The sequence below is a fragment of the Phytophthora sojae genome (genome assembly GCF_000149755.1).
Source record: "Phytophthora sojae unplaced genomic scaffold PHYSOscaffold_5, whole genome shotgun sequence".
NCBI classification, from domain to species: domain Eukaryota; phylum Oomycota; class Peronosporomycetes; order Peronosporales; family Peronosporaceae; genus Phytophthora; species Phytophthora sojae.
In genome coordinates this window covers 2,550,964-2,575,006 of record NW_009258119.1, presented here as the reverse complement: position 1 = coordinate 2,575,006, position 24,043 = coordinate 2,550,964, and the positions used below count along the sequence as shown (strand labels likewise).

At 55.4% G+C, this 24,043-nt stretch overlaps 6 protein-coding genes across 6 annotated transcripts; 2 read left to right on the top strand and 4 right to left on the bottom strand.

Annotated features, from left to right (window-relative positions):
• Nucleotides 1-10,110: 10,110 nt before the first annotated feature.
• PHYSODRAFT_509646 (hypothetical protein) lies at nucleotides 10,111-11,647 on the bottom strand (the record flags this gene model as incomplete). The annotated part of the gene is given in 2 exon segments (XM_009530594.1): nucleotides 10,111-10,669; nucleotides 10,686-11,647. The coding sequence occupies 2 exon segments, from the start codon at nucleotides 11,645-11,647 to the stop codon at nucleotides 10,111-10,113; spliced, it is 1,521 nt and encodes a 506-aa protein (XP_009528889.1).
• Nucleotides 11,648-13,225: 1,578 nt separating this feature from the next.
• PHYSODRAFT_333409 (hypothetical protein) lies at nucleotides 13,226-13,998 on the top strand (the record flags this gene model as incomplete). The annotated part of the gene is made up of 2 exons (XM_009530593.1): nucleotides 13,226-13,644; nucleotides 13,695-13,998. 2 exons carry the CDS (start codon nucleotides 13,226-13,228, stop codon nucleotides 13,996-13,998), a joined length of 723 nt encoding a protein of 240 aa, XP_009528888.1.
• Nucleotides 13,999-14,129: 131 nt separating this feature from the next.
• Nucleotides 14,130-15,980, bottom strand: PHYSODRAFT_333408 (hypothetical protein; the record flags this gene model as incomplete). The annotated part of the gene is made up of 6 exons (XM_009530592.1): nucleotides 14,130-14,144; nucleotides 14,197-14,367; nucleotides 14,397-14,810; nucleotides 14,888-15,244; nucleotides 15,309-15,488; nucleotides 15,585-15,980. The coding sequence occupies 6 exons, from the start codon at nucleotides 15,978-15,980 to the stop codon at nucleotides 14,130-14,132; spliced, it is 1,533 nt and encodes a 510-aa protein (XP_009528887.1).
• Nucleotides 15,981-18,205: 2,225 nt separating this feature from the next.
• On the top strand, nucleotides 18,206-18,640 carry PHYSODRAFT_445181 (hypothetical protein; the record flags this gene model as incomplete). The annotated part of the gene is made up of 1 exon (XM_009530591.1): nucleotides 18,206-18,640. A coding segment is annotated over one exon (435 nt), but the record flags the coding sequence as incomplete, so codon positions are not given.
• Nucleotides 18,641-19,155: 515 nt separating this feature from the next.
• PHYSODRAFT_368896 (hypothetical protein) lies at nucleotides 19,156-20,286 on the bottom strand (the record flags this gene model as incomplete). The annotated part of the gene is made up of 1 exon (XM_009530590.1): nucleotides 19,156-20,286. A coding segment is annotated over one exon (1,131 nt), but the record flags the coding sequence as incomplete, so codon positions are not given.
• A 1,123-nt stretch (nucleotides 20,287-21,409) lies between these two features.
• Nucleotides 21,410-22,819, bottom strand: PHYSODRAFT_333405 (hypothetical protein; the record flags this gene model as incomplete). Its single annotated transcript, XM_009530589.1, has 1 exon — nucleotides 21,410-22,819. One exon carries the CDS (start codon nucleotides 22,817-22,819, stop codon nucleotides 21,410-21,412), a length of 1,410 nt encoding a protein of 469 aa, XP_009528884.1.
• Nucleotides 22,820-24,043: the final 1,224 nt, after the last annotated feature.

The following is a 24,043-nucleotide window of genomic DNA, read 5'->3' as shown; positions in this document are numbered from 1 at the left end:
TTTTCCGCCGGGTGGTAGTTCACCTCGGCGTCCTTGAGCACTCGGCCGCAGAAACGCACCGGGTGCATCAGGCCATCGTGCTCCTGCATGAGCGTGGTGCGCACTGCCCACTCATTTGCAAACAGCGTCACATGGACCTCTCGGTCACGGTCGAAGTGTCGGAGGGCAGGTGCCTCACCGACCTTTCGTTGCAATGCCGCGAAGCTTCGCTTGGCTGCAGAGAGGTCACCCCCTGGTGCGAAGTCTTCTTCTCGCAGCTGGTAGAGCGCGGCACCATAGACAGGAAAGTCCTGTATGAAGCGACTGTAGTAGTTCAGAGCGCCAAGGTAAACTTGCACTCCCTTCTTGGACCTGGGGAAGGACAGCTCGGTGATAGCCTTCAACTTCTTAGGGTCCGCTCTAATACCACTCCGGGACACTTCGTGAGACAGGATGTCCACCTTGGGCTGCACGAAAATGCTCTTGGTGAAACTCACGCTGATCCGACATTCCTCGAACAGGGCGAGGAGTCGATCGAGCGTCGCTAGACATGCATCGAAAGACTCGCCGCCAAAAAGCAAATATCGTCAACGAACGAACGCCGTTCGAAAACCGGCACCAACGAAGACTCGCCGGGCTCTCCATTCGCAAACATGTCCCCAATAGGACTGTTGATTAGTTCCGAGACCGAGCTTTCACTCGATCCGATTCCAAGTCCCGCTTCAAACTTTGTAGGCGACTGGTCCGGGTCGGACGACTCTTCATGTGACTGTTCGGTCGAGGCGTCGAGCTTCTGCCATCAGACGCGCATAATGCTTCCAGCCACCCTTCGGCTGAACAAACCCCCACAGAGCGTTGTCGAGCATTCTTTGGTAGATCATAGGTGCATTTTTAAGCCCAAAGGGCATTCTGAGCCACTCGAAATGACCCAGTGCACACACCAAAGCAGAGATCTGACGAGCCCTCTGTGTCATCATGATTGCCTAGAACCCACTCGCCGCATCAAGCGAGCAGTACCCCAGATACTTCTCCAGGTCTGTGAGCAAATCATCCACAAGGGGCATTGCATACTCCATGATAGCGGTGACTGCGTTCACCATCTTGTAATCAATGCATAGTCTGATATCCACGCTATTCTTCTTCAGCACAATCACGATCGGTGACGACCATGAGCTGTTGGAGAACGCGATCAGACCGGCCTTGAGCAAACCTCGCAAAAGATCGTAAAGCTTCTTGAGGTGTCGGAGGGGAATCCTCCGTGCTCAGGCGCATGGCCCTGTACATCGATGTCGCACACTACACCATACGCAGGCGGTGGTAGAGCATTGCCACTAGAGATCATGATCTTCTCATGTTTCTCCAGAATCTTCACTAAGCGATCCTGCCGTCCTCTACTCAGTTCCGGGTGCCGGACATTCTCAGCCGAGTAGTCCAGTTCCGGGACCGAGGCTTCTGTAAGGTCGGGCAGGAAAGCTAGTTCATGAGCGTAATCTTCCAAGTTGATCTCATTGGGCAAGTGTTCGGCTCGGGCATTGCCAGCTTCGACGTCAGCTTCTCCATCCTCAACGTCGACAGCGGCGGCGGCCGACAGATAATTGCGTGTCAGCACTGCTGCCGAGTCTTCATCTTGGACTGAGTCTTCGGACCCCGGGGACTGATCACTGTCACCCCAGTCTGAACGATCTTCCGTTACGTCAGAGGGTTCGGCTGGCACTTGGCTTGCTTTCACCCCTAGGTCCGAGGTGTCGCCATCGATGCGGGCATCCGAAGCTCCTTCACTCTCAGACTCGATTGAACCTTCGGTACTAGTATCATCGGCTTCCACGTGCGCGGGAGGGAGCGCCACCGGATCATCACCCACTGGTGAGCCGTCGGTGGCGAGTTGCTCCTGCTCCTCACGCTTAGCGACTTCACGTTCCCATTGCTCGGCACAACTCAGCTGGTGGCCGTGCGTCTGGGAGGCCTCGGGCGGCCGGGGTAACACTCCGGCCGGCACTGCATACTCCGGTCGCTCCACAGCCGAAGGCTGAGAGGCCAGCCAATCCGCATATGCATCACACTCACGCTTGAACACCGTTTCATCCCGACTTCCGTCATACGCCAACTTCTGCCAGTCCTCGTACCGTTCCGAGCTGAGTCGAACATAACCTTCAGACTTCGGAAGATCTCCGATCGGTACCCACATTAGCATAGGTGAGTGAGCACGGCAAACCGTAAAACGTTTCGACACGTTCGTCAACCGCATTCTCTCGACCTTGCCTCGCCGAAACTTCGTTACCGTAGGCAACCGAGACTTCGTGCGACGTACCCACACCTCGTGTGTATCCAGAGGTGGTTGACGCCTCGGTACTCTGTACTCTGCGAACTCTCGGCTCTCAATGGTTAGGTCCTCGGACGGACCACCGTTGACGTGCGGGCCTTCATCTTGGTCATTCAGCATGTTCAGCGTCTTAATGAGTGGAATACTCACCTCGTCCGGCAACCTCGCGGTCGCGTGGAACAAGTCCAAGCGCACTCCTGCAGGAATCATGAAGTCGGTGCCGAGGACTACATCCACACCAGCGTCATGATCCATAATCCACAATTCGAATTCGTACACTCTGCTCCAGCCGAGGGTTACTTTCACGAGAGTTCGTCTCTCGGTTGCCATGGTTCCTTTCGTAAAACCCTTAACCTCCATACAGCGGCCGTGACCTTGGATATCACGCAACCGCAACTGCTTGGCGAACCGTTCGGAGACCGCACTAACATTCGCGCCAGTGTCCAATAGAATCCTCGTTCGCGTGTTATTCACCGCGCCCTTGACCAGTGCTCTCATCCGAGCTCTCTTGCCGAACTTCTGCTCGGACCACCACCCCAGCCTCTCGCCTGGGAGTAACTTCGTCACCCCACTGGGCATTCGGCCAGGGTGTCCTTCTTGCACCGCACTTGCGACCCAAGCCTCGGTGTCATCTTCATCATCTTCATCATCATTCATTTCACTTGTTACACCTCCACCGAGGGTTACCCTCTCTCCTTTTCATTTTCCGTCGTTTTCACACATTCCTTGTCCTTGTCGCTCGGCCGTTTGCTTTCGCCCACGAATGCGTAGACACAGTCTGCATCAATCGCGGGCTCAGCTAATTGTGGCAGCCCGATTGGGACCAACCCAGTTTCAGTTGGCGGGCTGCCTAGTTTAAATTGCCACCGAAGACTAGGCTTTGGAGCTCTGGTGAGAGGTCCTTCTTCTCAGCCTTCGTTTTTCTGAACGAAGTGAGGGCTTGAAGTGCTTCGCACTTGCCGATGTCATGCACCTGCTGGCACAGTCGGCAGCGACGGTAGCAGTAGCGAGCCGAATGCCCGGCTCCACCACAAGCTGCGCACGGTCCGCACTGACGCGGAAGACCATCACGGTTGTCTCGGCCGGAGTGGCGGTTACTCCGGTCGAATCCTCGGCCGGGTTCACCACCCTTGCGTTGACGTTGGTCAGGGCGCGCGTACGTTTCTTCAGCTGCTTGGCGTCGCTCGCGCTCATTTGCAGCAGCGACGTGAGCTCCTTCCTCGCCAGAGCTGCTAACGTCACTGTAGCCGCCATCACCGGATCGCTCTCGGAGTAATGATAATCACTGGCGTCACTCTCGCTGTCGCTGTACGGGATACGACGTGGCGACGAGCGCTCAGCTCAACCACTCTTGGTACCGCGGACTTGCCGTTCAGCGGGCAAGTCTGACAGCGAAGCTTCAGCTAGCCAAATGCGCGGAACATGGCGCGAGTCTTCGCGGCGACGTTCGTATCCACGGTCGCGGTCGCCACGGTAACTGTCACGCGAAGCTTCGTGGTGACGGTCATCACGACGACGCGGTTGGTCTCGCCCACGCTCTTCAGACTTCAAGATGTCGTTGATCATGTCCTCGAGTTCGTGAATGTCCTTCCCCGAACGGGGCAAAGCCGGCGTTCGAGGCTTCGGTCACCGCACGTCTCGAGGAACCGCTGCACATGGTCCTTCGCATCGCGACCACCATTCTCGAACTGAAGGCCAGCATTACGAGCGTAACCATTCAGTCGGTTGATGTAACAGGGTTACACGCACAAGTGGCTACAGTCACTTGTAACTCAAACAGCCACGACGTCTGTTAGAGGTTCGAAAGACTTCCTCGACCTTGGTGTAGACACACCAAGGGCTACATATATTTACGACCACCACGACGCGTGGTCCATAGAGACTTAGGATTCTTATTGGCTGAGAGCAGCATCTCTTAGCCAATGAGCGACATGCATAGCATTGGAATTCTGCCAACGACTGGTTGGCAGAATTCCTATCTTAGAATATTACATTTAGTGGAAGTCAGAAACATAAAACAAAAATAGCAGTTCTCATTTTAACCCCAAAACATTATTTGGATCGTTTATTTGGATTAATATATACTCGGAGGCCCGAGTATAATTAACTCTAATTTAAGCTAAGCTACGCTTCCTCCCATACACGCGCACACGTGTAAGCTAAAGTAGTGAGCCAAAGTAGGCCCATTACACCTCGTAGCACTTTGTAGTCCGTCCAACGACCGACTACCTGAACGTTCGTACGGAGCTGTACGGACGAGGAGTCGAGAACCTTTTCATGAGCACGGAGGTGCCCATCGAAAGCTCCACCTCGCCTGCAACTCATGTTGCACGCGCTGACTGCCTCTACCTGTCGGATCCAGAGTGGGAGGCACTCCAACGACTGTCAACAGTCATTGGGGAGGCGGCAGTAGCTGCGATGCTGCGTACGCTATCGCCGACAGAGCAACACTATGTTGCTCTGGGGTTCATCATGAAGGAGCCGCGTGATGCTGCTTCCTCTACCACGGAGGCGTCGGAGACGACACCGCGTGGACAATCGTTGAAGCTAAACGTGAGTAACTACGTCGGAAGAGAGGGCGAGCTTCTCTTCCGTTGGCTTGTCGAACTCGACACTGCCATTGCGGCTCGACGTGTCGTCGACCCGTTGTCCAAGGTTGCGTTCGCCATGTCATGCCTTGGCGGACGAGCGAGAAGTTGGGCGTATGGACGCCGACTCTCGGATCCTACGTGCTTTAGCACGTACGAGGGTTTCAAGGAAGAGCTCAGACAAGCGTTTGAGCCACCGCAAAACGAGTTCCGGTCGAGGGCGGAGTTCCTCGACCTGCAGCAGGGTAGGCATGATGTCCATGCTTACGCGCAAAGAGCACGGTACTTGGTCTCGAACATTGTGACCAACCCGATAGACGAGGCGACCAAGGTCGTCACGTTCATAAAGGGTCTGAGAGATGGGCCTTTAAAGACCTATCTATTCCGTGAGTACCCAGGTACTCTCGAAGCTGCGATTACTCTTGCGATGCAGGAGGAGTTTAGTCTGAGGCAGGCTAAACTACATGCGAATGCGCTGAGGCTGCAACCGCCTCCGGTCGCGATAGCGGGAGGTCCGGAACCAATGGACCTCTCGAATGCAACGGCTGTTGGTTATCAACAGCAACAAGGAAGTAATGTACGATGCTTCTGTTGCGGAAGGATCGGTCACTATGTCCGAGAGTGCACGGCACCCGTGCACCGAGATGGTGGTCGACCCGGCGATGCCGGGCATCGTCGCGGACAAACAATAAACGCTGGAACCCAGTAGGCGCGGGGCGCCCTACTGGTAATGCAGTTCCGCGTGTCGACCTTGGACACGCGACACTGAGGACGGCAGCCCCCAGTGAGGTTCATCATCACTGCAAGAACCAAGATTACAAGCCTGACCTTGTCATCCTGAATGTGAACTTGATGAGAGCAAGCGGCTCTCTCCGTGCTTTGGTAGATTATGGCGCGTCGAAGAACTTTGTTCGACTGCGAAGTCTATCAAGGCTTGACTTCGAGGATTTAAAGATATCTCGAAGTATGTTGGAAGTACGACTGGCAACGGGTGCCGTCGTGAAGACCGAGAAGCGCATGGTACGCGTGCGCTTCACGTATGAAGATCAAGAGTTTGTCGAGACCTTTATCGTCCTGGATCTGGACGATAAGTTTGGCATTGTATTGGGCATGCCGTGGCTTGCACGGCATGATCTGGTCATCGATTGGGAGAAGCGCACTCTCGTGCGCTTCGGTCGCGACAGCGGAACAGTGAGCGATGGCCCTGTTGCCGCTACGCACGCACCGACAGGTGCGCGCGACTCCCCACTCGAGACAGCGCCTAATGCCGCTGTCCCGGAGCGCCCTGGGCGCGCGCGAGCACGCGCGCAAGAGCAGCTAGCGTCGGCGTTGCCGCCAACAGCTAATGAAGGAAATGTGTTGACCTCGGAGGTCGACACCCGCTTTTCAGCGAATCAGGAAGAGTCTCCGGCCTCAAGGGGCACGGATGACGCAGGCGAGTCACACGCCTCAGCCGTGGAGGCTGACGCGAATCTGATTGGATCAGGTCTGGCCATTAATAAGAGCCAAGGTGACGTAACGCCGTCGACTCCGGGAGTCGATGGCTTTCGACTCCGGGAGTCGATGGCTTGGGTGAATTTGATTCATCGGCTCGGGGAGCCGACGTATCATCCGTAACGGAGGGCTCCGCCAATAACAGGCGTCGAGGTGAAGATGGCGTGTCGGCTCCGGGAGTCGACGCTGCAAGTGGTGCGGACGATTGCAAACGTCCCGCACCGGAAAAACTTGCATGCTGTCGTGCAGCACTGCTGCACGACGAAGCGCCGGGCGACCAAGCCGGGCTTGAAGTCGCCCGCCCGCGGGATAAACCCGCCGGGGGTACTGAAGACGAACACCCGTCCACGGCTGAGCCTGGACGAGGTCAAGAACCAAGCGGAGCCGGGCTCCGCAAAACAAGAAGACGGCGCATGCGAAGGTCGCTGCGCAAGTCTCGGCCTGGGGCCGAGACGCTACAAGGAATGTGTGCCGGGCAGACGGAGGCGGAGAAGCCGGACGTCGAGACGTTGAACGTCTTGACGCGTACCTGTGCCGGGTTCCGGTACAGGGAGATGACTCTCGCTAACCCTCCGACGCAAGCGTCGGAGTTGACTTCGCTTCCAGTCATGAGCTGGAAACGCTTCGCGCGTGACTTGTACGATGGACGCATCGAGCAAATATGCATTCTCTCGGACGCCGAGAGAACGAAGAGCGAGAATGAAAAACTCAGGCAGTTCTTCATGGAGACCACCACTGAGAGCGAGGACACTCTCAGTGCGAAGACGAAGAAGGAGCGCTTTGAAGAGCAGAGCTGGGACTCGTTTTCAACGAGTCCCTACTACGAGATCTTACGGGAGTACGCGGACGTACTTCCGGAAGAGATTCCTGCGGAGCTTCCGCATGATAAGGGCATCCAGCACGAGATTGATCTCGTGCCGGGGATGAAGTACTGTGTCACGCGGCAGTGGCCACGACCGCGAGAGCAGGTCAAGGCGATCGACGACTTCTTTGAGAGTCGTCGTAAAGCTGGACAAGTGCGGGAATCGAAATCCCCGCACAGTGCTCCGACGTTCTGTGTCAAGAAGCCACAGGGCGGTTGGCGCATCGCTCATGCGTATAACAAGCTGAACGATGCGACGATACCGGCGAAGACGCCGATACCTCGAAAAGATGTTATCATCGATTCGATGGCCAGGAGCACTATCTACAGTGCTCTTGATCTGCGCGATGGGTTCTATCAGATCCTCATGCGTGAGAGCGATATCCCTCTCACGGCTGTGAGCACGCCGAGCGGCATGTTCTGGGAGTGGCTAGTGATGCCGCAGGGTCTGAAGAACGCCCCTGCGACCTTCAACAGGTGCGTGGCGCACTTGTTGCGCGACTTCGGACCGAGCTACTTCGACGATGTGTTCGTCCACAGCCGGGCTGCGGACGGGATGAGCGATGTTGAGATGCACAAGGTGCATCTCCGGAAGCTGCTTGCGCTCATGCGCAAGCACAAGCTCTATGCGAACCTGAAGAAGTGTATCTTCGGGACGAGCGAGATACCCGTGCTCGGGTGTCTCGTTGGGAAGAACGGTGCCCGCCCTGGACCTGAGAAGGTCAGAGTGATCAATGAGTGGCCGACGCCGTCGAACGTCAAGGAACTGCGGCAGTTCCTTGGCTTGGCCACGTACTTGTGCAAGTACGTGAAGGACTACGCGGGCATGATACGCCCGCTGTCACAGCTCCTGAAGAAGGACGCCGAGTTTGGACTGCTGAGTGCCAGCAGGCCTTCGATGCAGTCAAGCGGGGCTTGACTGAGGCACCGATCTTGGCGGTGGCCGACCAAGATCGCCCATTCCACGTTGTATGTGACGCATCCGACTTCGCAATCGGATGTGCGTTGATGCAGCACGATCACGAGGGTCGTGATCGTGTCGTCTACTACCAATCGTGTCAGCTGAAGTCAGCTGAGCGCAACTACCCGGTACATGACCAGGAGCTCCTTGCCATGAAGTACGCACTCGCGAAGTTCGGAGTGTATCTACTCGGAAGCAAACCGTTCGTGGTCTATACGCACCACGCGTCGTTGCGGACGGCTGTGAAGTCGCCGCACATCTCGCAACGGATGGCGAGATGGCTCTCACTCTTTGCAGAGTATAACTTCCGGGTTGAGTACAAACCCGGAAGACTCAATGTGGTGGCCGACGCGTTCTCGCGTCGACCTGACTACGCCACGACTGATGCCGACGTCAATGCCATTGACGCCATGCGATCGAGCACCCCGACGTCGTCACTGCTGGACGACGTGAAGGTCGCGTACGCGTCGTGCGCGTACGCGAAGCTCTTGCTGGCCTACGGCTCAGCGCCTTCTGACTAAGCTCGTCAGAAGCTGCCGAAGCATCTTCGTGCTCGTGCACACCGTTACCGGGTGCACGACGGGTTATTACTCTACAGTGCAGTCGACGACAACGCCGTCCGCGTTGTCGTGCCCAATGACCATGACCTGCGACTCAGAATCATGTATGAGTATCACGATGCACCGACTGCGGGGCATCCGGGCCGTGAGAAGACATACCTTCTTCTCACGCGAGACTTCTACTGGGCCCACCAGTATAAATGGGTGCGCAAGTACGTCCGTGTTTGCGAGGTTTGTCAACGTGTGAAGTCTGCGCCTTTCGCGCAGGCTCCCTTGCAGTCACTACCAACTCCACGGGAGTGTTGGCAGTCCATGTCTTTGGACTTCGTGTTCGGTCTTCCCCCGGACAGCCAGGGGAACACGGGCGTTGTGGTCTTTGTTGACCGCTTCAGCAAGATGGTACATCTTGCTGCAGTACCCGCTGAAGTGACTGCGAAGCAGACGGCGCGTCTGTTCGTTGACATGGTGTTCAAACACGATCGACATTCTGTCGGATCGGGACCCGCGCTTCACTGCACACCTTTGGCAAGAAGTGTTTACACTTCTTGGGAGTCAACTTTCGATGTCGACTGCGGACCATCCGCAGACGGACGGGCAGACCAAGCGCGCGAACCGCGTGCTCGTAGACGTGCTTAAGAGCTACGCTCACTCGTTCCAACACTGGAACGAGTGCCTGCCCGATGGCGGAGTTCGCCATTAACAACTCGGTGCATGCCTCGACCGGGCATACACCGTTCTACGTGAATACCGTCAGGCACCCACGCCTCCCGAGTCTACTCGGGATGGTGGCTCCTTCCTTAAGTGGGGGGGGATCTACGACTGCAACGCAGCAGCCGCAGAATCAACGCAGCAGCCGCAGAATGCCGCTGACACTTGCACAGTGTCAGCCGCGACTACGCGCAAGAAGAAGAAGTACGCGTCTGTGCAGGGCACAGACACCGCGAAGACGAACGCAGAGGCCGGGCCTACTGCTAGAAACGAGCTGAACGAATTCAGCTCGGACACAATCAACTTCGTGCAGCGCAGACAAGCCGTCATTCGGTTTGTCCAAGACGCTATCGCAGCTTCTGTCGACCGACAGAAGCTGAACGCAGATAATGTTGGTAGGGGAAACACTAATGAATTCAAGAAGGGTTCATTGGTTTTGTTAGCGACTCAAAACCTGCCAAACATGCAGTTTCCGACTTCAGAGCGAGATTGCTCGCCTCGAAGTCGGCGCTTCATCGGGCCGTTCACGGTGTTGGCACGGCATGGCAACGCCTACACGCTAGATATTCCATCTAGCATGCGCCTCCATGCGACCTTTTACGTCAGGCGGCTGAAGCCATACCGGCAGCACGAGCCACCTAGCTCGGCTGACCCGAAGCGGAAGCCCCAGCGGGAGCGAACCTCTGCTCCATCGCGTGAACGCGCTGGGCCAAGCGTGCGACGCGACCTCCCACGTCGACAGAGATGTCCGACGCAGTCTGCGAGGCCTGAGCGACTTGAGCCCTCAGGATCGCCGCCTCCTGCTTCAGAGCGGCAAACTCCCGGCTCTGATGCTGTTCCACAGCAGCGACCCGCTCCTCGAGCGTCGGGCCGAGGTCAACCCCAGGTTGACCATACCCGGGGCGTGTTCCCACCACCGCCGCCTCCGATCCGCGACGCCCGCAGCTCAACACGCTGGATTGTTGAGCGTATTGTGAACCATAAAAACCCGAAAACGAACCGGCAGCCAGTTCTTTATCGTATTCGTTGGAGAGGGTTTCCGCCCCACCAAGATACATGGGAGCCACGGGACGTCCTGCTGCAGGACGTTCCGGAAATGGTGAGGGCGTACGAAGCTCACCACGCACTGCCGACCCGAAGGTAGTGCGAGCGCTGTGGTCACCTACAGCTCCCGAAGTCCCACGATCGTCGCTGTTCCTCTCGTGCGAGGAACTTGGCACGGAGATCCTTGAGACTCTCAGGTACACGAATCGTCGTGTACCCGTTTAGGTCGCGGTCGCTCAAGCGCGCCGCACCCGGAAGACACAACGTGCACTGTTGGCCTTCGGGCACATCGCATGGAATACCAGCGTCCACAGAAGATCTGTGGAGCTGCTCCAACCTCCCGCACGTCGAGAATGTCTCGAAGCGCTCACGGGCGTGCTTAACCCGCTCACGGTAAGCAGCCGGCTTCTTGTTGAAGTTCTCAACAAAAGCATTCCAACTTTGACAAAGTGCCTGCCACTCAGGCACTTTGCTGCGAGAAGAGATCTTCTTGCTGGAGAAGTATCGGAGCTCGTGAAAGAGTCCGATATAGTAATCGCGCCTTTGATTCGTTAACGGATCAAAGTGTTGCTCCTCCGCCACAGCAGCATCGTGGATCCCGCTGCATACGTACAGCGGAATTTCATTTGGAGGCGCGGTGTTGCCCACACGGGCTGCGATCTCTGACGCAGACGGCATCCACGGATCGCGCGCTGCCTGAGCAGCGCGCGGAGAGCTTGAAGGCGCCACCTCACGCGGGGAGCTTAAAGCCCCAGCAGCAGAGAGCGGAGTGTCGCTCTCACCGCGCGAACGCTTCGAGCTCGAAGCGTCCGAGTCGTCTCCTTCACGAGGGCGTCTCGACCCGGCATGCGGGTCGAGACTATCGCTGTCGATAGACTCCTTGCGCTTGCTAGAAGAGGCCTCGCCCTCTTCCATCTCCACGTCGTCGTCCTCGGAGTCAACGGCGTCGTTGACTACAGAAGAACCTTCGAGGACAATCTTTGGTTGAGTTGTCCCCGCCGCAGCCTTGGTAGCAAGAGCGTCACGCTTTGCTTTGAGACGCTCGCGGTACTCGGGGATAGAGAGAGTCTCTATCCTGGCGGAGGACTTCCTCTCTGCTTCAGCGTCGGTCTTCTTCTGAGGCGAGCTCATTGCGGAATGAGCTCGAGTTTTCTTTCTCCCAACGTGAAGAATTGACGAATAGTCAATTTCCTGATCGACGTGCCGTGACTCGGCGCGTCTAACCTTGAGGGGGGGGGGGGGTAACAGGGTTACACGCTCAAGTGGCTACAGTCGCTTGTAACTCTAACAGACACGACGTCTGTTAGAGGTTCGAAAGACTTCCTCGACCTTGGTGTAAGGTACACCAATAGCTACATACATTTACGACCACCACGACGGGTGGTCCATAGAGACTTAGGATTCCTATTGGCTGAGAGCAGCATCTCTTAGCCAATGAGCGACATGCATAGCATTGGAATTCTGCCAACCAGCCGTTGGCAGATTCCTATCTTAGAATATTACATTTAGTGGAAGTCAGAAACATAAAACAAAAATAGCAGTTCTCATTTAACCCAAAAACATTATTTGGATCGTTTATTTAGATTAATCTATACTCGGAGGCCCGAGTATAATTAACTCTAATTTAAACTAGCTACGCTTCCTCACATACACGTGTAAGCTAAAGTAGTGAGCCAAAGTAGGCCCATTACATGTGCACTCTGTCATGTATCATATTTCCCAACTGTAGCCTGTAGTCTAAGTGTAGTATGTATTCTAAGTGTAGCCTGTAGTTTATTGTAACCATAACGGGGGTATTTGCAGCACGCAGAGAACATGGCGCTGGATCACCTTCGCTCCATCAATAGACGATTATCAACATCGGAAGCCTCATTGGCGGTCCCATCGCACCCAGTTCCTAGCCTATCGCTTGGAGACATCCAAACAATAGAACTCAGTAGTGCTACACAAAAATCATCAGCACCTTCGTCCCCCCCCCCCGCTTCACGGAGGAGGCTGGCGGTGTCAAACACACGCTCGTTGTGGTCGCGGTCGCTAACAGCGGAGCTCTCTCTCTCTCTCTCTCTCTCTCTCTCTCTCTCTCTCTCTCTCTCTCTCTCTCCGTCAGGTGTCGGGACGTACCGCTGTTTAAACGGGGGGGTTGTCGCTCTTTTGGCTACCATCGTACTTAGCATACCCTGCTACCGGTACTACCAGTAACTTACTGGTTATGTCACAACGATTGGTGGTCTTAAGTCGTCATACCGGAGGCCATGCAGGAAGTCAATTGTGATGGCTTCACATGTGGGTGCGTCTAACGTAATAAGGAGATGCTTGAATTTGCTGTGGTTGCCTATGTCCTGCGGGTACGTCTCCCTTTCAGCTGTACGGTATCAACATGCTCTGTACGGAATGCTGAATAGAAAGCGGGTCTGTTGCTTACCTGTTGCTACCTGCTGCAAGGTAATGGGTTGCCCGCTTCCAAACGTGCGAGAGCCACGAAAGCAACGGAAGAAGCACCAGAAAGCCTGCGAGACTGCTATCGAGGTGGTGTTATGTCATCGTAAGCTTGTCTGAAACTAGATACAGTTATGGTTACACTACACCATTTCCCAGGCTTTATTACCGTCATTTCAGCTTTTGCCTCACAGCCACCAATTCGAGGGGGCCAAATCCAGCCACGTGGCATTCGACGTGCGGCGGTTGCTCGGCCCTGGAGACCCCATCACCATGGCACGCACCCCCAAGATGGCCCATATCAAGGCGCAGATGGCCGAGCGAGAGCGGCAGGAGGGGAAGGTGGCTAGCGCGCGCAACAGGTCGCAGCGATCACAGGCGCTGCAGGATGCCCGCGGCTCACGGGTCACGCCGTTTGGCCCTCATGCTGAAAAAAAAGAGTTCTGTTCTGGTCCCTCAGTTCTGGTTCCTCAGTTCTGGCCCCTCAGTTTTGGTTCCTCGGTTCTGGTGTCCCCTTCTGGTTCCTCGGTTCTGGTGCCTTCGCTGCGCAAAATGGCCATCGTGAACCCCAAATTCAGCAAGCCAAAACGCAGCAGCAACCGCAGCAACAACATAGACAGCATGACTCGCAATCCGTCGTTGCAGCCGCCTCAAGGGCAGCAGCGCGGAGAGCGGCAGCGACGACCTGACTAGTTCCAGCGTTCAAGGCTCAGCATGACTCGTTTCCCCTGCTTGACGTCAGCCTGCAGGAGTCCATGGAAGCGACGCGACAGAAGTTCGTCATCGCGGAGGTGATTAACGTCGCTCGCTGCAACGCAGACTTGAATAAGCAGGTTCGCTTCCAAGGGCTTCCAGACTCCGAGATTCCGCTCGTACCCGACAGATGGGAGCCGTATCAGCGCAAGTACATCTGCACACACGGCTGGAAGGAGCGTAAGAGGTCGACAGGGAAGAGGACGTCGCACAAGCTCCGCCGCACGGACTGTCCGTTTCAGATGCTAGCTCAAGTCGTCATGCGCCGAGATGGAACGTGGGCATCATCATGAAACGCGAAGTCTACAGCCATAACCACCCCATTTCCGACGGTATATACAGGTCTTATCCAGGTATTCGTCAGGTTCCCGCAGGCTCTGCTCTGATGCCTTGACGCCGACGCTGGGACTTCAAGCATCTACAACTACATTCGTGAGAACTCCAACCACCGCTTCACAATGGACGACGTTCGAAACCGTTGGTAGGTCTACCTCTCGCCCTGCTGCTATGATCATGATGTTGACGCCTGCCTTGAGGTCAGCGCGAACAAGCTGCTCTTTCTTTTGGGTTGCCGTGTGCCACAGCTCCAGCGTGTACCAGTTGTAGAAGCAGCCAGCAAGAGAGTGCGCTTCAACGACGGCGTCTGTGCTCGCCTGTGGGGCCTTGCCAGCACAGCGACAGGGAGCAGGACCATCGCGCTGGCGGACTTGCTCTCCTGGACCGCGACGAGCTTCTGAAGTGTGCGCTGCATTGTTGAGACGGACGATAGCATCTGGGTGACGGCTGCGGCAAGTACGGTGGTGTTTCCATTGCTGCGTTCCCCCAGCTGCCCGAAGTTCTCCGTTTGCCAAGCCGTGCGAAGCTGCCGACCCCAACCAATGCATGTGTCCAGCGAGAGCCGAGCTCCCAGCGCTGTGTTGGTTGCGTCCAGAGATTTGTGGAAGCGGTACAGGTAATGCGATGTGAAGCCTGTAGCAGCCTGCTCCTGCTGGACTGCCGTCGCGACGTCGTCAAGATGGATGAGCAGGGACGCAAGCGCCGCATCCAGGACTAAGGCGTCGACGTTGAGCGTGGTGTCCGTGAAGCCGCTGACGTTCTTGAAGAGCTGGCCACGCAGAGTTAGCAGTGGGCATACTCCAGCGCAGGATGAAGCTCGCTCAAGGTGGCAATCGTGGGCGTGACGCATGGCAGGTGCGGGTCTCGGTATCCAGCGAGGACTTTGCCGACACTCTGGTCCTCGCGATTTGTGGTACCCGCGTACGCGAACGCCTTCGTGAGCGAGTCCAGCAGCCAAGCTCCCCGGGTCGAGATCCACTGGGTCGCAAGCTGAGGTAAGGCGTTCGCGTACGCTGCGGAGCCGTGGCGCAAGGAGTGGCTGCTCAATCCTGCGGTGAGAGTCGGGGGCAGCGGGGCAGAGGCTTGGGCTTGGCGCTCGCAGACCATGGTGATGACGTCGTTAATATACTTGAACACATTGGGCCTTCCTCTCACGCGCTTTGCTGGTGGCTCGTTCTTTGGTTCAGCTTTCTCTTCAAGGTTCTCCCAGTAGAGTATAACTTCGTCTTGGCTCCCCCGGCAAATCCGATGCCGCCGCGTGCGGCACTAGCGGGAACACATAGCTGGAAGGCTCCGACGCTCCGGCGAACAGCAATCCGAGGCCGTGCAGCATACACTGCTCCCAGTTAGTCGCAGCCTTGTAAATTGAGATGCCTTGAACCACCGAAGTCTTGATTCGAGCTAGATGCAGAAACAGCTCCCCCGATGCCGCCATAGATAGCTGGCTCTACCTAGCACAACAGGTATCGATCGCTCGACCAAACGTGTGCCACATTAACGTTAGTACAGCAGCGTCATGCAAACTCTTATAACCTGAGCCAACCCCCTTAATCGCAGTTTCCTGCACCAGAACACGCAAGTCGCTGAGCGTGCAGCCTGGAGCTTCACCAGTCTGCACGCCAGCTAGCAAATGTCGCTCCTGAATCGTTGAACCCATTTTGTCGCGTATTTTCGCAATTTGCTTGCTGTCTGACAAGTACAGAGGGTACCGCTCTCGGAGCAGGTCCACAACTTGGGACATATAGTCCACAACAGTAGCCTTAGCAAGACGGCCTCCTCGAGCACCTGGCTTAGTTTGCAAGAAAATGGAGAAGGCGGTTAGCAAAGAGTAAACGTTTTGACTTGGTAGAGCATCAGGAATAGGCAGTGACTTCGCAATACTAGCAATTGACTCCTCATCCATGTTAGCAAGAGCTAAGAATTCGCTGAAGCACTTCATCGCCGCTGCCTCCTGCCTTGCTGCCCCTTGCGGGATGTCAAGCCCTCTCGGCGGCCGCTGCCTCCTGCCCTGCTGTCCCTTGCGGGATGTCAAGCCCTCTCGGCGGCCGCTGCATCTTTTCAAATGAAAGAGGAGAGAAAGCAGACGAGGCACAGCCACCAACGAAATAATCATGATTTGTATTGAGAATTTGTGGTCAAATATGAGTAATGCAACATTTATACTTAGCCTTTGTATTGAACATTATTCTAGCAAGACTGTAGATTCCCAAAATAATTGGGAAAATGTTGGGATACACACGAATCGATCGTGATTGGCTAAATTCATTGAAGAACTTGTCCTGATTGGATAGATGCAATGACAGAGAAGCGCAAGGAATGTCAAGTTGGGAGAAAGCTTCCTTATCCTGTAGTAATATAGAGAGTAGCGGCAATAAGAAAGGGTTCAACGATTAAAGTACTGAAGGTATATACAATAATCAAGTCAAATCAAATCTTGCGGAGCTTTAAACGTATTGACTTAACGAAATAAATGAAACACGTTAGGTACGTTATTATTATTTGGCCCGATTGACGATGGACTTCGACGCTACAGGCTCGTCGTACTCGTCCTCCTGAGGCGCACGACCTTCAAATACACTGGCTGCGACTCACTACGACGCCCTGCTTGTCCATGGCCACCGCACATTACTGTAGCTACGTCTCGGCGGTGTGCTTGCTGAGCTTGTGCAAACCCAACATGTGCACGTAGGACAACACCTCCGCATCAACCTGCAGGCGCTCATTGTCTTCCTTAGCGGCAGTTTGCGGGGCAATGTGGGCGAGAAAGTATGTGTGACGGGAGCACTGGGGCGCTGAAGCACAACGGTCGTTGATGCACACGCAGTGGTTGAGCCACTGCGTGTACACGGAGCCACTGTGGCTCCGTCCTTGGAGTTTGAAAAATGCGCGGGAACCTTGATTGATGTGTGTGCCACATCACTTTGACAAACTCAGTACCTAAATAGAGGCCCTGTGTAATTCAATATTTATGTGTTGTCAGAATTATAAGTTGTTGACCCTTTCTTATTGCCGCTACTCTCTGTAGGCGAATTGCATGAAAAATGCATTTTTCCAAGACTTGCAAATCTGCCCATCACCCGTCCCAAGCAAAGTGAACAGACTGGTAAAATTCATATGACCTCAGATGTTGCATACATGGGTGAACGCACGAAGAGCCAGCAAAAAGAACGACCCAAGACGCGCACACGCCCCAAACGGCTCTCAACCACTCCCTACAATGTTGTCCAGTGGATGACTAAGTTTCAGCTAGCCTCGACCACTTTTGGTGTTGTACGTGCAGGGTAGTGCTCGGGCACCCTTGTATGCAACAAAAGGGGGAGTTCCTGTGGCCAAGGGGGAAAACAGCGCCCAAGAGCGACTGAGACACATTGAACCATATGCCGGATCATTGGAAGGTGAGATGATCCAACAGCAATTCCATACACGACAAGCCTCTTTGCAGTGATACTTAAGTATTCCGAAGAGTGATTTAGTACCTAGATAATACATGTCCTGAGCCAAGATACAGAAATGAACCCCTAGAACATAATAAAAGTAGGCATTCCTCCCAATTATGATAAACAGATACCGGTATCACTGTACAGGGATTCTAAAAATATTCGAGAATGTGAAGCATTCTCGAATATTTTAACAATAGAGATTGGCGTCTATATAAAGGTCGGTATAAGTACTCGAGAATGCTTCACATTCTCGAATATTTTTAGAATCCCTGTACAGTGATGCCGGTATCTGTTTATCATAATTGGGAGGAATGCCTACTTTTATTATGTTCTAGGGGTTCATTTCTGTATCTGGGCTCAGGACATGTATTATCTAGGTACTAAATCACTCTTCGGAATACTTAAGTATCACTGCAAAGAGGCTTGTCGTGTATGGAATTGCTGTTGGATCATCTCACCTTCCAATGATCCGGCATATGGTTCAATGTGTCTCAGTCGCTCTTGGGCGCTGTTTTCCCCCTTGGCCACAGGAACTCCCCATTTCCAGTCTTCGCAGTTTGCCTCACGGTAGAAAAGCACAACGAAAATTGTCAATTCCGCCTTCCCTCGCTACTTTATAGCGGCGCTTCTGGTCGTCGTCGCAGTCGTGGCAGCCACCTCAGCGGCTACGGACTCCACGGTCTCCGCAAGGCGGCTGAGGATTGTCGGCGCCGAGGAAGGGGCCGACAGCGAAGAAAGAATAAATTCACTCGAGTTGCTGCGCTCAGGCCAGTCCGTCGACGACGTCTTCAAGCTCCTAAAGTTTAACGACGGCGTCGAGAGCCTCCTCACCCACCCAAATGTAAACGAGTTCGTCAAATTCATCAGCCGCTTCAGCCACCAACACCCAGACAAGTCCACAAGTCTGATCAAGACGTTCACGACGGCTTACGGTGATGACGTCGTGTCTAAAATGCTCCAAGTAGCGAAGCAGGACCCGAGTACGAAAGCCAGGGCGACGCAGCTGCAGGCTCAGCAGATGAAGGTCTGGCGCTACGAGAAGCTCACGCCGGACGACGTCTTCAAGCTCTTGAAGCTCGACCAAGCTGCGAGCAATCCGCTCAGCAACGTCAACCTGGACGCGTGGGCTGCGTACTTGCACCTGTTCAACTACCTGAATCCGGGACGTGAAACGACGATGATCAAGACCTTCACAAAAGCGTATGGGGATGACCAACTCGCCAAGATGCTCGAAGCGGCAAAGGCGGTGTCTGGTACGAAAAATATCGTACCGAACTTGCAGGCCGCGCAATTCAATCGCTGGATGATGAGAGGCTTGAATCCCGACAAAGTCTACATTAGAATATTCAAGTTAGACCCGACGAAGGGCAAGACGATTCCTGAGCCGTTCCAGTCGATTCTCACGCAGTACCACAACTTTTACAAGTCGTACAGTAACGTGAAGTAAAGGGAAGACCATGAGAATACAACTATGACTCTATTGGACTTTTATCACCTTTTCACTGACGTTTACTGGAGGACTGGGCACGGATCGCGTGGATCGACGCTAAGTTTCTTGGACTCGAGGATGCAGATCTTGCAGCACAATACGTTCACGGGGCCCGTGCGGCCGAACAGTTTCCTCTTGACGTTGCACTTGCTGCATGCGCGCTCTTTGCAGATGCCGCACTTCCGGTGGGAGGTTCGCACCAGTTTAGACAAGGAAGGCTTCTTCGCACAGACGTGACAGGGCTCTCGCGAACTCTTCGACTCTTTCGTGCTGACGTCGCTTGAAGAGCTGTTAGTGGAGGCCGAGATCATGGACGCAGCCAGCATGTCGACCATCGAGTCGGTCGTGTCCTTCTGCGACCACTCCAGGCCGAACTCAAGCTTCTCGTCCCTCTCTCTCGCTCGCTTCTCCTGGTGCATGAGAGCGAGCTTGGTGAGGCGCTTCCCTTCGGCGCTCTCCATTGACACAGCCATGTTGAACATCATGGCGCAAGACGCGCCGCTGTTGATAAAGGCCGGCAAGTCTCCACCCAGATCGATGGACCCTTTGGCGTACACGTCGACGACTCGAGAGCGCGGCTCCTGTCGGTAGATGCAGCACATGTTCATCTTGCCTCGCACCACGTCGCTGTCTTTGGGCATCGGAGGGCAGCCAGGGTGGTCGGCGAATTTGGCGAGGAAGTAGCCGTAGCGGTGTCCAAACGCGTCTGTGGTGATACCGATCGACTCGATGTTGAACCAGTCGCGGTGGTTCACGAGCCGCGCGTCGCCGAACATCTCGGCAATGAACCACTTCAAGGACACCTGGCGGTACGGGTCTTCGTCCGACCCGCTCTCGAGGACGTTGAGCACGGCACACTCCATGTGACTGCGGTGTAGGTACGCTGCAGTCGCGAGCATGTCGCCGCGGTTCTTGGAGTGCGTGCCGTAGAGGGCGTCCTCGAGCGTGCCTTCCAGCGAGCCCAAGCACATGACGTTGTACGTCTTGGAGGACTCTTGCTCTGAAGGAGGGAGACGCTGCTTGAAGACGCTCAAGTCGTCGTGGCGCTTGAGCAGCTTCCACTCCTTGGAGTTCGGTTCGGGGCAACCGAGTTGACGGTACTCGATCTCATGAGCCAGCGTCTTCGAGACGATGCTGTGCGCCAAGTGCCTGAACGCCTCCACCTCTCCGTCCGAGAGATTCAACTTGGGGGTCGTCACCTTCTTAGGAGGATTGACGGGCTTGAAGTCGTAGCCTTGATCTTCCGGGGCAGTCGCTCGACGGTCGATAGAGTTTGAGTTGGAGGAAGTTGTGGGACAGTCGTCGGTTGCTCTTCGGACGGGCGCCATGATGAACGGACACACAGACACAAGCGTCGACGGGCGGAGCTGAAATTAAACAGTGAGGCGGGAGGCGAAGGCGAGCGACGCAGCTTCCAGCCAAGTTCCCAGAGCCGGAGTCGCAAGTCTCCATAGCTCACGTTCATCGCAACTTGCGATTCGCAAGCAGCAGGACCGTCCACTCCCCGCTGGTTGCGCCCACATGAAGGAAGCCCCCATGTGGTACGGCATTGAAAGGCATCTCTCTATGGACTCGTTCACGGTCTCTCGTATGACATTTGACAGCTGGGGGCCGACGCTCCGACGCGGTAGAGCCTCAAGGGGTGCAGGCAGGCCGCGACGCCACCGAAGTGTAAGGAATGTTTCGATGGCCGTGACCACTCAACAACTGAGTCGCGTGGAGCCACAGCTTCTAGGGCTACCTGCCTGCAAGCTGGATACGCGGAGATGTTCACGTCGACGACGCACGGTATCAGGCCCCCGCATGGTGCAGTTTGGCGCCTTTTCAAGCTGGATTCGTGATGCTATGCAATGAGGCGGTGGCTGACGTTATATTACAGCATCAAGGCCTGCAATAGAGATTCCCCACCAAAAGAAAAGTTGAGTTCCTGGTTAGCTACTTTCCCGATTAGTGAGAAAGCGGACATCACGTAGAAGTTGTACTGTGGTGCGCTGCAGCTCTAGCTACATGTAGCCATCTGGGTCGAGCTTCGCATTTTTAGTGTTGACTGCTTACATGTTCTGTGGATGGTGTTTGAAGTAGCGGGTTACCCGGGCAGGAGGAGTCTGCGTACATTCATGCAATAAAATGAAGAATCCTAATGACGTCTGGGGCATAAGAAAACTGCGGCGAGTTCAAGGTTACAGGGGCCCGTCAGTTCAAAGCGATAGAAGATGACGAGCGACTGTATTGATAGCTTCCTATAAATGCAAGATCAACCTGAACAAGGAAAGTAGTAGATAGAAGATCGCAATTGTTAAAAGGCCTATCGGTGCGGTCTGGATAGAACCTCTTACTTACTAGTAAGTTGATACTACAGACAGACGAAGTAAGCCAAGTTGACGGGCAGGACATGACTTATATTGATAACATTGCACTTTGGGTCTACTACTACTACGTTCATGGTAGCATCGGGAACAGGTCGCGCGGATCCACCTTGAGCTGTTTGGCTGCGAGCAGGCAGACCATACAGCAGACGATGGGGACGGGTTCGGAGCGCGCGATTAGTTTCTGCTTGACGCAGCACTTGGTGCAGACGCACTGGCTGCATACGCCGCAATTGCGGTGTGTGGAGCGCACGAGCTTGGCCATCTTGGGCTTCTTGCCGCATACACTACAGGGTTTGACGGGCATCTTGACGGTCGTCTTGCGCTCGTCATCGGTACGAGACGACTCCATTGTGGAGACGGACTTGGCACTGCGAAAGTTGTACGAGAATGCGCATCGAGAGCTGGTGAGCAGCAGCTCCGACTCGGACGAGGACGTGAGGTCTTCGGACTCCTGGGTCTTCCTATTGAACTGGTTCTGGAGCGCGAGAGCAGTGAGACGCTTGGAGGTGGCGCTGGCTGTGGCCTCTGCAGTCGACAGCAGGATCTCCGTAGCCGCGTCGTTGGCCATGAACGCAGGCAGAGACCCGCCCAAGTCGATCGAGGCCTTGCTGTAGACCTTGACGGAGCCCTGGGCTTGTCTGTAGATGCAGCACATGGTGATGCTGGCTCGCACCACGCCGCTGTCCTCCGGTAACGGGGAGCACTCGGGGACGTCCACGCTTCGTAGGAGGTAGTAGCCGTAGCGCTGGCCCCGTGAGTCGTGGCCGAAGCCCATGGACTCGAGGACGCAGACGTCTCGGTCGTTCACCACGCGCGTATCGCCGAAGGTCTCAGCTAGAAGATACTTGATTGAGAGTTGACGGAACGGGTCTTGCTTCGACCCGCTGTCCAGCACTGACAGCACGTCGCAGTCGAGTGGGTTCCTGTCCATGAAGAGCATCGTGGCCCCCATCTCGCTGCGCGTCTTGGCGTGGACTCCGTAGAGAATGTCCTCCACCGTCCCCTCCACAGAGCCGACGCAGATCACCGTCGGTTTACTATTCGACGAGCCTCCCATTCGACTCTGGTCCAGGTGATCCGTGGGCTGCACCTTGCGTTTGTAGACCCGCAGGCGGTTCTGTCGCTTGAGCAGCTTCCAGACGTGCTCGTCTTGCTGCGGTCTCCCCATCCGGTCGTACTCGCACTCAAGTGCCAGCGTTCTAGACACGATGCTGTGTGCTAGATGGCGGAACCCCTCGACGTTGCCGGGCTCCAGCGTCGCCTGTGACGACGACACGGAGGTCGTCTCTCGTACCAATGGCAATGGCAATGGCATTGATGACGCCTTAGTTTCCAGGAGTGTGAACCGGTATCTGTTCCTGCGTGCGTCGGAATCCTCCGGGGCCGTCGCGCGCCTCGGAAGAGAAGTGTGAATGGATGCATCATCTTGGGTTGGGGCCACCGGCACCGGCGCTGTCGCTCGCCGTACGGGCTCTGCCATCGCGTGCCTATTTGCAGCTCCTGCTCCGGTTGGCAAGTGGGGCAGAGCCACAGCGGAAGCAAAGGTTGACGCCTGGTAAGACGCACATGTAACGCGGGCTGCAGGTTCTCCTGCTGCTGCTGTTGCCGGTCAGGCTGCGGATCGTCTGGTGGGTGGACCAGCGGAGGCTATGCACGTGTTGAAAATCCGCCGAGCACTTGGCAAGCAGCGAGTTTCCTGCTTCTATGCAGACTTCAGCCTTGTGAATCTCGGCATGGCTGTTCCTGCTTGACAGCAGCGACGGCTAGAAGTTGGGCACGCGCGTTACACTTGGGCTCGAGCGTCGGGTCTAAGACCCCGGCAACAACACGAAACACATCTTGCTTTCGTTCTGAGTCGGTGTATTAGACCGGCACGTTGTGAGTCAGGGTCTTGTCCGAGCTGGCCGTCAACCTCAGGAGCGAATCGAGGCTTTCCTTGCTTGAATTGGTCGGCGCATTTGCATTGCATCGACCAAAGGAGTGCAATGCAAGCAGAGCGCAGGTAGTTAGTGTACAGTATTATACATGTACACTCAGACCTTAGCCAGGAGATTACCGTTAGTTATACTTGCGTATCGGGCACATCTGGCTGCAGGGCAGCGGATTGAGTCAGCTGTTAAGCCGTCTCCGGAGCTTGGCTCACGCTGCGCCAAGGCGATCACTGCGGCGAGGCTCTGCTGGCGCTCGCAATCACCCATAGCGAGACACAACATCCGGCACGCAACAATAGAGACGAAGGCGGCACTCCGTCACGATGTGCACTTCACTTCGGCACTTCGACCCAATGTTCGAGGCTCGAAACTCGGTGACGGTTCCAGTCGAGCGCCACCAAGCGCGCTTCTTCGACGGTCGTTTGATTTGGCGGAGAGGCAGCTAATGTCCCTGAAAACGACCTGCAGCCGTGCGGGCGCCCGACGCGAAAGTGAAATTGCGCGCGCAACGCCGAATTTCTCCGACAATTTTAGGGGAAGGAGTGCTTCTATGTTGAAGTGCGCCCAGCAGCCGCTTGAGTTGGCTTGACGGACCATTCAGTGTGACCGTGACGACCCACCCAGCTGATGCTGGTCATCGTGCCCGTAAGGCGTCGTATCCTACCTGGGGATGTCAACGTTGGGACCTTTGGGTCCCTCCAACTCGCTCCAACTCGCTCCAACTCGAACGTTGCAAGTTGGAGTTTGAGTATGGCGCAACTCCGCCCAACTCT